We start from the raw sequence: 12,500 nt of genomic DNA, 5'->3' as shown, positions 1-12,500 counted from the left end.
TGTTACACTCTCTGTTCGGCTCTCACCTGTCCGCTCTCATCTCGGCCCCTCCCACTTCTGATGACATCACGGAAGGCTCCGGTCTTAGTCCCGCCCCATTGGCTGTGAGTCATAACGCTGCGACGCCATTGGCTGGAACACAGGAAGTGAAAAAAGAGGAGAAAGTGCCGCGGTTCTTCCTGGATTTCCTGCAGCGGCGCTCCAAGATGAGGCGTCGCAGCCGGACGTCCATGGTGGGAGGGAGAGGATGCTTCGGCATGAAGATGGACCGCATCGGATCACTGAGCGGGCTGGGCTGTTAGTGACCTTTAATGACCTTTAATGACCTTTAACCTCCTACTAAGAAACATACGGCGGACATCTTTGGAGTTTTGTCATGTCCAGAAACTCACGCTCTATTACAGCAGCGTTTTGATGCCACTAGGGACATTATCTAACATCATAACTGGATGGAAACTAACTTTTGGGAAGGCTTGGCACACCCAACTAGACACTCTTGAACCAAAAGTGGGACACAAATAGGTATGGGATGGTTCGCTTATTTTGGTACCCTTCACAACTTGTGACAGTGGGGACGCAAATGAATGCGTACCGTACCATACCACAAACAGGCTCTGGTGGCATCAATGTGCTGATAGTCCATGACTGAGAGAACTTTACTAATGAAACTATGGACTACATGAAATATAACGTACGCATTGTTTTAGTGCGGTAAACAAACACAGGTAGACTCAGAGCTTAGGAGGCTTTCTCCAAATCACTCTGGAATCCTACCAATGAACTTTGACCCCTGGCTACTACACAGCCAGCAGAATACTGTCTGTGTGTCTGTGTCTGTGTGTAAGAGAGAGAGAGAGAGAGAGACACAGCCATGTGATAAACATGTGTGTGTAAGAGAGAGAGAGAGAGAGACAGCCATGTGATAAACATGTGTGTGTAAGAGAGAGAGAGAGAGAGAGACAGCCATGTGATAAACATGTGTGTGAGTGTGGCTGTGTTCCAGTCCCCATCCTTCTCTGCTATCTAGTTTGGTAGAAACAGATTTAGTTTGTCCCAATACATGATGTCAGATGCAGCATGCTGAAAAATACCCAGATGTCCTACTACATCCGGTGGTGATTTTTTTTAGTGTTGAAACCAGCAGCTTTATGGAGGTTCTGACCCACAATCCACTGCAGCAGAAGTTACATCACATGGACTGAGCCTCCCAGTGAAAACAACCAGCGATGAGACGGATATAAAAGCAAGAGGCAAGATCAAGGAGCCATGTTAGGATGAAATAAATAAGTTAAAGTATGTCCCAGTTGTAGCATACTGCAATTAGGAACGCAGCCAATGTGTGTGTGAGACAACCATGTGATAAACATGATCAAAATAAAAGAAACTCCACTTGGCTCATGTTGCTTCATTGTGTGTGTGTGTGTGTGTGTGTGTGTGTGTGTGTGTGTGTGTGTGTGTGTGTGTGTGTGTGTGTGTGTGTGTGTGTGTGTGTGTGTGTGTGTGTGTGTGTGTGTGTGTGTGTGTGTGTGTGTGTGTGAGAGTGAGTGAGTGAGTGAGTGAGTGAGTGAGTGAGTGAGTGAGTGAGTGAGTGAGTGAGTGAGTGAGTGAGTGAGTGAGTGAGTGAGTGAGTGAGTGAGTGAGTGAGTGAAGGTACAGTCATCACATAAACTGCTTATTGGGGGTCGGGTCTCGGGGCTAACAGCGCTCCACTTGTTCTCTTTGGTCCCTCCCCTATGGTCCCTCCCTGACACGCTCTACACCAACAAAGTCGTGCCAAAGTGAATGGACAGTCCCAACAGCCAATAAGAACAGAGAATCGGAGCCTCGCTCTGATTGGTCAAAGTGTACAGCTCATGTTAACTTTGACCAATCAGAAATCATATACCCCAGCTTTAAGACTTGACTTGACAATTAGGCTCTTTATTACTATTTTCCATCTTCATACTACTTTAGCTGATTTATATGAATTCAAGCTCCAAGTCCATTAAAGGACTATTTCACAGCTTGAAGGATTTGTATGTCTTTGAATGTCATGTTCTGTCTTTGTCTTGTCTTGTTTTGGTGGTTCCCCGTGTTTCCTGTTTTATTTTGGTACGTCTGTCTTGTTCCTCCCCATGTCCTGTCAAGTTTCCCTCCTGTGTGATTACTGCTCCCTCCCCTAATGTGTTACACCTGTCCCTCATTGTCTGCCCTGTCTTGTGTGTGTGTGTATAACTCCCTGTGTTTCTTTGTTCCCTGTCCGAGCATTGTACCAGAGAGAGAGAGAGAGAGAGAGAGAGAGAGAGAGTAATGTATTATGTTATGTTTAAACACTAGGGGGCTGTATTGGGTGTGGCTGAGGTAATGGTGGTCAGCCCAAGGAGGTGATTTAAGCCAAGGACAAACAGGAAACAGGTGTTGTCTAATTGAGAAGAAAACAGTTTTTGGACTGTGCCCTTGTGCCTTCGTCCCTTTGTTCTCTTTACGTGTATAGCTATCAGCAATTCGTTTTGTTATTTTTGGTTTTCTAAGTATATTATGAGTAAACAGTGTATTGCCGGTGAATGGACTTAAATGGAACATAAACCTGCCGTGCTACAGTAAAACCTTTCTACCGTTTATTATTTACTGAGCGCACTGGGCGCACGTCTGAACGATCCATTAATCAACCAGGTAGTGGCTTCGAATAGGGGGCGTGGCCGCTACAGAGAGAGAGAAGATACCCATATGCGCCTATGTTATGTGTATTCAACATTTCAGCTCATTTCATACTAGTGAGACCTTTTCAAAGTGTTCATACTCAGCTGTCCAGTTTAGTGTTTTCAGCATCCAGCATATATATATATATATATATATATATATATATATATATATATATATATATATATATATATATATATATATATATATATATATATATATATATATATATATATATACAGACATTTATTATGTTTAGCTTTTACACATTACGAACACACGTGAAAACACTCAAAGTTTCTATAATTTAAAGAATGACTCGAACACATTTCTCAATCAAATTTGTCTTGATTGATTCATTGACAAGCAGGAAGTTTTCAGAATAAGATGCAGAGCTCCAATATTTAATTGGTCGTTAAGATCCTCTTATCATTAATATGACTTTAGTTTGATTTTAATCTGACGGATTGTTTAATACATTGAACCCATACAGCATCATTTGACTCTCTCCCTCTCTCTCTCTCTCCCTCTCTCTCTCTCTCTCTCTCCCTCTCCCTCTCTCCCTCTCTCTCTCCCTCTCTCTCTCTCTCTCTCTCCCTCTCTCTCTCCCTCTCTCTCTCTCTCTCCCTCTCTCCCTCTCTCTCTCCCTCTCTCTCTCTCTCTCTCTCCCTCTCTCTCTCTCTCTCTCTCTCTCTCTCTCTCGCTCCCTCTCTCTCTCTCATTGAACCCAGCAGAGCATTGATTCTTTCTGGAGATAAAACAGCTTCAATAAACCATCACCAAAATGATTACAACAGCTTTAGTACTATTTGCCCAGTAGAGTCTCACCTGCGGTTGGGATCACAGACCACCTTCATATTTCATTAGGAGACCTCACCAGGTGAAATGGGGCTTGTTGGTATCAGGGTGATGGATTCTTAAACTGTTACTGCTTAACACAGAGGTACTCAGGGATGCCCGTATTGCCTGAGTTGAGATTTATTCCAATAACGTTGGCACCAGCTTTTCTATATTCAAATACAATGAGGTCGTCGAGAAGCAGAACCATGGCCGTGATGGGATTGCTTCCCTGTCTCTTGAACCACAGATACACTAAGTCGGCTGAGTCTGTGCCCTCGTTGAGATTCACTCTGACGGGTGTGTAGCCCTGCTCCTGTAATGGCTGATGCAGGAGGATGTTGTTGGAGACTTTCAGGACGGTGAGCGCCCCACTGGGGTCGGTGGTCTGACGGTACCAGATGAAGATTTCCTTTCCTCCTGCGCCCCTGTTGGTATTTTCATCCATACGGATGTAACCGCGATAGAAGTAGAGACTATCTGAATTGAAGGTCGTAGTGGCAGTGATATCACGGATGTAGGTCTGCTGCGTTCTCTTCACCCAGAGGCGGATCCAGGACCCACCAGCCCCGCGGTTCAGACCACAGGCCAGTCCCTCCCAGCCAGCAGCCAGCAGCGGGGGCTCATCGGTTTCATGGGCTGTGACAGAAACCTCCTTAATGGGAGTATGGTACTTTCCGTGGCCTCTGAAGTACCACAGGTAGATGAAATTGCCGCCTGCTCCAGCATTGAGATCCTTATCGATCTTGGTGTAGCCGATATCTATCAGGCCTTGGGACATTCTGTCGTTGAATGTGAGTTGAAATCTAGTGATGGCCTGGTCCGGGGAGTGTCCTGTCTTGAACCATAGATAGACAAATTTTCCTCCTGCCCACTCGTTCAGATCAACAGGGATTTGAGTGAAACCCTTCGCTTGGAGTTGTTGTTCCTCGGCTGCACTGGTCGACACATCAACGTCTGTGACGTGGCTGGCATCACCATGGAGACAACACAGCGCGAGCAGTACGAGGCATGACGTCATCATGGCGACTACAGCTGTAAGAAAATATGGAACAAATAAACAAATGCTTTAGAATTCTAAAAAAAAAAGTTCTAGAATCCAACCGGGCATTCTGAGAGATACACATAGAACCCAGTAACATGACACACACACACACACACACACACACACACACACACACACACACACACACACACACACACACACACACACACACATATGAGCGCAAGCAGGGGCACAACTACCCACTTTCTGGGGGGTATGCAGACACTTGGCAGGCGCCAACCCCCCGATTACAGACTTCCATTTTAAATAACATATTAGAGCAGGTGATCGGCTCAACCATGTCATGTCTGCCTCAGAGGCAAACTAGGCAATTGCCTGGAGCCCCGGGGCCTCATAAGCCCCTTTGGGGCCCCAAAAATGCCCTCTTTATATTTTGACCCATGCATATTTATTGTTTTTTATGAATCTCTTCACAATAGCATCATCGGGATGTCTAATTACTCACGTTTTGACGCCAACCGTGCACCCCCCTTCAGTCTGCATTACATGGACTATTCCATTACGCATCACGCTCTTGACGCTACACACGGCGTAAAATCATAGGCAGTCATATCATAGGTTTTGGTGTATTTTTACACCAGTTCTACACTGTAACAGTTGGTTCCCCCACTCTGCCTCTGAACATTCCGTCCCATCCGGATCCCGTTATAAATTTAGAAAGAGGCTGAAAAAAGCTTAAAACTAAAACAATGTTTGTTTAAAGACTGTTTAACATTTTAAAAAGTTGTCAAATAATTTAATAGCTGTAACTCATGTGACTTGTTTAAAGTTTGAATGGAGTCTGTAGCTGAAAAAATGCCGGAGGAGATAGGTTTCAAAGCGGAGGAAGTTTTAGCGGTTTGGAATGCTGCTCCTATCCGCTTCAATGTTAAAATAATTTGTTAAAAGCTGAATATTTTAAATATTTTAAAGGGTAGAAAAATATTAAAAGATGTGCCCGCATGTCCTTAAAGAGCTAAACATGTTGATGGTTGAATTATTTGAATAGCTGAAAATGTGAAGGAGTTGAAGTGAACCAGAAAACGTACGGAAACGGAATAAGTTTAATAATAATAAAGATTTGAATAACAATAGTGTGAATGCTCCAGCATTCACACTAACTACAAAATGCATTTCCTGCTGAAAATGCGTGTGAATGCTGAAACAGCTTACGCTGGATAGCTGAGAATGAAGATTTAAAAAGTTTAAAAAGGTCTATAAAGGTTTATAAAGTGGTTAAAGTTTATAAAGGTCATAATTGTGTAAAATAAATTTAAAATTAGTTGAATATATAGAGGTTTAAATAATATGTCTTGCTGAAATTATCACTAAGTTGAAAGACATGGATAAAAGACTTAAAACTGTGAAATAGTAATTGAATAGACTTGGAGCTAAACTAATCAGTGACATGACTCTGTTATTGATCATATCATTTACAGAAACGCTGTTCTGTTGAATACAGGAAAATGCCGACTCCAAATAATTTTCCCCCGATCGCTTTGGCGCCCCTCGAGTGCGGCGCCCCTATGCGCCGCATATAGTGCATACCACATACCCACTTTTTGCGCCACTGAAAGGTCTAAAACAGGCAGAAAAATTGTTAAAAATGATAAGAAATTGCATCTATAAGGCAGTAAAAACAAGCATATAAAGGTTAGGCTACAGGTTATAAGAACAACTGAAAGGAATGCTAATATGCTTAACATTAACATTGTTACAAATGAAAATAAATTACTTATATAAGGCAGTAAAAGCCAGCAAAAAATAAAAAGTTTCAAGTTAGTGGCAAACTTTGATTTAAAAGTAGGCTAATAGACAAGCTACTACATACATTGGCTAAAATAAAATACAGGCTAAGAGACAATATAACTATAAGAGCTGTGCTACACACTTTTCTTACCTTTATTTTCACAGATTCAAGTTGTTTTTCTGCTCAAAATCTGGTCCAACGTTCTGCTGCTCGATGCTTTGGTCAGTTCTCGGTGAAGGAGTGAAGACAGGTGAGATGTGTGTCGGACTCTCGTCCACTTTATAGTGATCCCAACACGCTCACCATGGACCTGCTACTCGTGTCTTGGTGTGATTGTGAAAAGTATTTGGACCCCATGAAAAAACAGGTTGGGTACCTTTTGTAGTTCTTCTACATAAAGGGCTTATGTCTCAGCAAGACTTAGAAAAACTTGTCCATGCATTTATCTTTAGTAGACTTGACTACTGTAACAGTGTCCTTGCTGGCCTTCCAAAAAAATCTATCAGACAGCTTCAGCTAATTCAGAACGCTGCTGCTCGAGTCCTCACTAGGACCAAAAAAGTGGATCACATTACCCCAGTTCTGAGGTCTTTACACTGGCTTCCAGTCACTCAAAGAATTGATTTCAAAATACTGATGTTGGTTTATAAAGCACTAAATGGTTTAGGGCCAAAATACATTACTGATATGCTGATAAGTTATGAACCGTCCAGAGCCCTTAGGTCGTCTGGGACAGGTCTACTTACAGTCCCTAGAGTTAGGACTAAACGAGGAGAAGCAGCTTTTAGTTTTTATGCACCAACAATCTGGAACAAACTCCCAGAGAACTTGAGGTGTGCTGCAACTCTCAGTTCTTTTAAATCGAGTCTGAAGACTTTTTTGTTTCCATTTTAACCTGCAATTTTCATTTTATTTGCTTCTTTTATTAAATCCAGTTTTCATGTTTTTATTTTTTATTTTTATTTGGTTCTTTTATTCGCTTTTAAATGTTTTATAATGTGTTTTATGTATTCTAATCTTGCCCCTGTAAAGCACTTTGAGTGGCCTTGTGTCTGAATTGTGCTATATAAATAAACTTGCCTTGCCTTGCCTTGCCTTACATTCTTATAAACAGGACAGGCTAGTTACTCTGTCATTGTCCTGAGTCATTGTCCTTTCCCTTGGGAGACAATAACATCTAAAGGCTTTGACATGAGTCTTTAGGTTGACACGGCCAGCCAGGTCTGACCAGTTTTTCAGAAACCTGGCCAATTGACCAACCAGCCGGGACGGGTCATACCACAATGACCCGTCTTGTTTGTGTGTGTGTGTGTGTGTGTGTGTGTGTGTGTGTGTGTGTGTGTGTGTGTGTGTGTGTGTGTGTGTGTGTGTGTGTGTGTGTGTGTGTGTGTGTGTGTGTGTGTGTGTGTGTGTGTGTGTGTTTGTGTTTACAATACATGACCCGGCATGTGGAACGCTCTCGAGCGCGGGCACATCGATACCCCCGCCCTCCTCCGCCTCACCTGCAGCCAGGCCCGCCGACACAAATGGCTGGATACCTCCAGTCAATGCACTTAAATAACACCATCAACAACAAATTCTTCACACACATGAAAAAAGGCGGTTCTCTACATGAATAACCAAACCAACCTACCCTCAAAACTCTAAAGTTGGCGTATGTTTGGTTGCAACATGTAGGCTTAGTTCATTCTGCTCTCATCACTGCAAAAGCACTGAAATCATTACAAAAAAAGTTCTTAATCTTTGAACTCAAATCTGTTCCTTCAATTATTTCCAACTTCTTTGTGCCTTGTATCTTTCTTTGCATAAAGAACTTTTTTAGGTCTATTTTTGTTTTTAGAAACAATACAGAAAGCAGGACCTTGGTGTTTACGACAATAATTAAAACAGGATGATGCTGCTCGTCAGCTTCATTGTGGTAGGACCCGGCTGGTTGGTCGATTGGCCAGGTTTCTGAAAAACTGGTCAGACCTGGCTGTCCGTGTCAACCTGAAGACTTATGTCAAAGCCTTTAGAAGTTATTGTCCCCAAAGGGAAAGGACAATGACTCAGGACAATGACAGAGTAACTAGCCTGTCCTGTTTATAAGAGTGTAGAAGAACTACAAAAGGTACCCAACCTGTTTTTTCATGGGGTCCAAATACTTTTCCCAACCACACCCAGACACAAGTAGCAGGTCCATGTGGAACGACTCAGGAAATATAATCCAGACAAAACTGTTTAATATCAAAACCCAATCTCGTCACCATTTGGCACACAAAGGGTTCATAGGATGGATTATGTTTGGAACAGTTACACTCCGCTGTGCTCAATCTGAAACATTTTGAAAATTTCTGCTGCTTTTTAAATGGCCCTAAGCGGAGCTGCGGCTCTGTGTAAACACCCAGCTCTGAATAGATATGGACATACATATCTGAAAATCTAAATATGAAGTTTATCTTAGTTAGGTTCTTGGCTTCCAAAGACCATGGGCCCCCCAAGTGGCTGGGTCCTAGAAAGCCTTCCCACTTTCTACCCCTTATGGGCGGCCCTGCACACACACACACACACACACACACACACACACACACACACACACACACACACACACACACACACACACACACACACACTTCTTATCGGTGGTAACTTTGGCACAACACCAGATCGACCACTAAATTGAAACATGTATTTTTCAAAATCAACATTTCGGCCATTATTCTCATATTTGAAATCCTGCTCATGAATTGTGATTAAAAATAGAGAAAAGTGTGTTTTTAGTATAATATAGTATCTAAGATGGAGATGAGAGCATGATTATTGAAAAAAACATTTTTCGTGTTTTGATTTCCAAACGGATATGGATAGAACGGAAGACACACGGATTATCATCCACCACTGCCTCAAGTCTTTCCACAATATCAAGTGATGAGGTGAAGATGTATTTAGTTATTTATTCTATAGTACTTCTTCTTCTTGGTCTTCCAACAGGTGCATTTCCCCAGGACGCCCACTATATATAAAAACGTGTAAGGCCGTTAAGTTTGTCTGTTCTGTGCTACTGTAGAAACATGGAGGTGCAACATGGCGACTTTAGGCCAATATATATATATATATATATTGGCTCAAGGCACTTCTCTTTTTATTGTAATATATATTATTTTCAAAAATATCCAAATGGTTTGCTTTAAAGGTGCAGTGTGTAATATGACATCATCAAGAACGTTCTAGAAAGTTCTAGAATGCAACGCTCCCTGGGTAACCCCAACCCTTTTGAATAATAACAGAAGCTACAGTGGCCTTCAAGGACAAGAACAATTCTACATTTTAAACAATGCACCTGATGATTTATGAATGAGGATATTGATTTTAGCTAATAAATTACTTAAAGGTGCAGTGTGTAATATGACATCATCAAGAAAGTTCTACAAAGTTCTAGAATGCAACGCTCCCTGGGTAACCCCAACCCTTTGGAATAATAACAGAAGCTACAGTGGCCTTCAAGGACAAGAACAATTCTAAATTTTAAACAATGCACCTGATGACATTCCAACCAACATGGATGCCTCCATAAGACTTGCCTGCTCAATGTACAAAATGTAATATTAATATTTGTAATTCTCCGCTCGGGAGGATAATTCAGATTATTGGCAGAGGTGATTTTACACCAATGAGGACATATTTATGAATGAGGATATTGATTTTAGCTAATAAATTACTAAAAATGTTACACAGTGTCCCTTTAAAATGTTACACAGTGTCCCTTTAAAAAATTAGTTATTTTGTATTACTTATTAAAAAGTACCCCTATCCCAAAATCCCTTATGAGATTTCAGGGAAAGCAGAGAAGTTTAAACAGATATGTCAGCCTTTCCTGGACTATATAACAGTACTGAAGGGACCTACATGACACCTCGTTGACTTTTTATATGTTAAGTAGGGCACGCCATGTTTGTTGCTCATTTTATTTTGTCTTTTGTTTGTGTGTTCACTTTTACAGTTGTGTGTTCGTGTTCTTTAAAAAGAAAAACCCCAAAATGAAGTATTTAATACTGAAGTACCCCTATCCCGCCACCAGAGGGCCACAGGGGCCAATTTCTCTTTCCCCTGTCACGTGACGAGGTGGATGTTGGCTTCAGTGTTAGCAGCTTTAGCTCGGCTTGGCTAGCGGCTAGCTGTAACGGTTGTTCTTACTCTCTGGACCGACGGAGGTTAGCGGCTCAACATCAGAGAATCCCCCCGCCTGAGAGACGCCTCCAGTGGGACACACAGGCCGCCAGACCCCGGTGCACACACGGTAGTCAACAAACAAACATGTCGGCCATTCAGAGGATGAAAGTGGCGAACGAGCGGCACAGCAAGAGCATCACACAGCGGGGACACGTCCAGAAAACCTCGGTAGGCTACATCCATGGCTGCTACTGACAGCTAGCGGATAACGGCTAACATGGAAATATTCATCCATTAGCTTCAATACAACCTGGTTAAATACACTGTTAGATAAGTTGAAGTGTGCTGCGTTATTGTGTTAACGTACACACTGCTTATAATGCATTATATTCCCGTTGGGTTTTAGTTATTGTGTGGGAATAGCGATGCTGTCAAATAAAAACAAATGCTGTCGGCTAGTAGAGCTAACACAGTAGCACATAAATATACATAGATATTGCTTGAATAGATTCTCATTGAATATGTACCTTTATATATTGAAATGTGCTGCTTCAGTGTGTGTGTTAATATAGTGCTTATAATGCATTACATCCCCGTTGGGTTAAAGTGTAACTGGAACAATGGATGATGTCTGCTGCCGGAGCTAACGTTGACATAAGAATCAGCAGCCGAAACATTTGATTTTTTTCTATTTTATTTTGAAAATATATTTTAAATATTTTTATTTTTTTTTACTTATTTGGGCTTCCATGTTATATGACCTAGTGTGTGTGTGTGTGTGTGTGTGTGTGTGTGTGTGTGTGTGTGTGTGTGTGTGTGTGTGTGTGTGTTTTTCAGCGGCCAGTAAACGAGGAGAAATCTCCGGTGGGTCCGTGGCTGCTCGCCCTGTTCGTCTTTGTGGTTTGTGGTTCAGGTGAGTCTGGTGTCACACACACACACACACACACACACACACACACACACACACAGAAAAGAAGAGAGAGACACAGAGAGAGAGACAAACAGACAGTCAGACAGAGATGGAGAGAGACAGACAGACAGACAGACAGAGAGAGAGAGACAGACAGACAGACAGAGATGCAGACAGACAGACAGACAGACAGACAGACAGACAGACAGACAGACAGACAGACAGACAGACAGACAGACAGACAGAGCTGGAGACAGACAGACAGACAGACAGACAGACAGACAGACAGAGATGGAGACAGACAGACAGACAGACAGATAGAGATGTCAATATCAGGCGATGGGGGTTTCATTTAGTCAACATAACAAGTTGAGCAGGTTTCAAATGTTCCTCTGCGGCCGTCTATTCAAATGAGGGAGAAACCGGCTTGTGTGAATGCAGCTTCACTCAATAAGTAACACACACACACACACACACACACACACAGTAACACACACACACACACACGCGCACACACACACACACACAGTAACACACACAGTAACACACACACACACACAACCACACACACAGTAACACACACACACACACACAACCACACACACAGTAACACACACACACACACACGCGCACACACACACACACACACGCACACACACACACACACACACACACACACACACACACAGTTGACAGAGCCTCTCTTTAAATGAAAGCTTTCTGTTCTTAAACAACACACCACACATCTCAGAAACTCGCAGATTTCTGCTTGATTTAAATATGTCCTAGTTTGAACAAGATATAATTGATTTTTTAACTGTGTGTGTGTGTGTGTGTGTGTGTGTGTGTGTGTGTGTGTGTGTGTGTGTGTGTGTGTGTGTGTGTGTGTGTGTGTGTGTGTGTGTGTGTGTGTGTGTGTGTGTGTGTGTGTGTGTGTGTGTGTGTGTGTGTGTGTGTGTGTGTGTGTGTGTGTGTGTGTTGCAGCCATCTTCCAGATCATCCAGAGCATCAGGCAGGGCATGTGATGGGGCCAAAGGCGTGATGATGTCGTCAACATGACTCCGCCCACCACACACACACACACACGCACACACACACACACACACGCACACACACGCACACACACACAC

General features: G+C 42.5%; 2 protein-coding genes across 2 annotated transcripts in view; both read left to right on the top strand.

Annotated features, from left to right (window-relative positions):
• The window catches only part of LOC307269048 (C-type natriuretic peptide 2-like), a gene marked incomplete at both ends in the record, with an annotated part of 1,144 nt that extends 842 nt beyond the window's left edge, over positions 1-302 (top strand). Inside the window, one exon of the mRNA XM_080051871.1 lies at positions 1-302. This exon is cut by the window's left edge and continues 1 nt beyond it. Within this exon, the coding sequence (XP_079907997.1) occupies positions 1-302 (302 nt within the window).
• Positions 303-10,478: 10,176 nt separating this feature from the next.
• LOC307269535 (stress-associated endoplasmic reticulum protein 1) overlaps positions 10,479-12,500 on the top strand; it is a 3,619-nt gene continuing 1,597 nt past the window's right edge. The window contains exons 1-3 of the mRNA XM_080052509.1: positions 10,479-10,688; positions 11,298-11,373; positions 12,355-12,500. The exon at positions 12,355-12,500 is cut by the window's right edge and continues 1,597 nt beyond it. Coding sequence (XP_079908635.1) covers positions 10,605-10,688; positions 11,298-11,373; positions 12,355-12,395 — 201 coding nt within the window. The 5' untranslated portion in view covers positions 10,479-10,604 and the 3' untranslated portion in view covers positions 12,396-12,500. The remainder of the gene's footprint in view (positions 10,689-11,297; positions 11,374-12,354) is intronic.

Source organism: Ammodytes marinus (genome assembly GCF_949987685.1).
Source record: "Ammodytes marinus genome assembly, chromosome: 23".
Taxonomy (NCBI): Eukaryota; Metazoa; Chordata; class Actinopteri; order Uranoscopiformes; family Ammodytidae; genus Ammodytes; species Ammodytes marinus.
The sequence above is the reverse complement of the archived record's forward strand: the minus strand, read 5'-3'. Positions and strand labels throughout refer to the sequence as shown.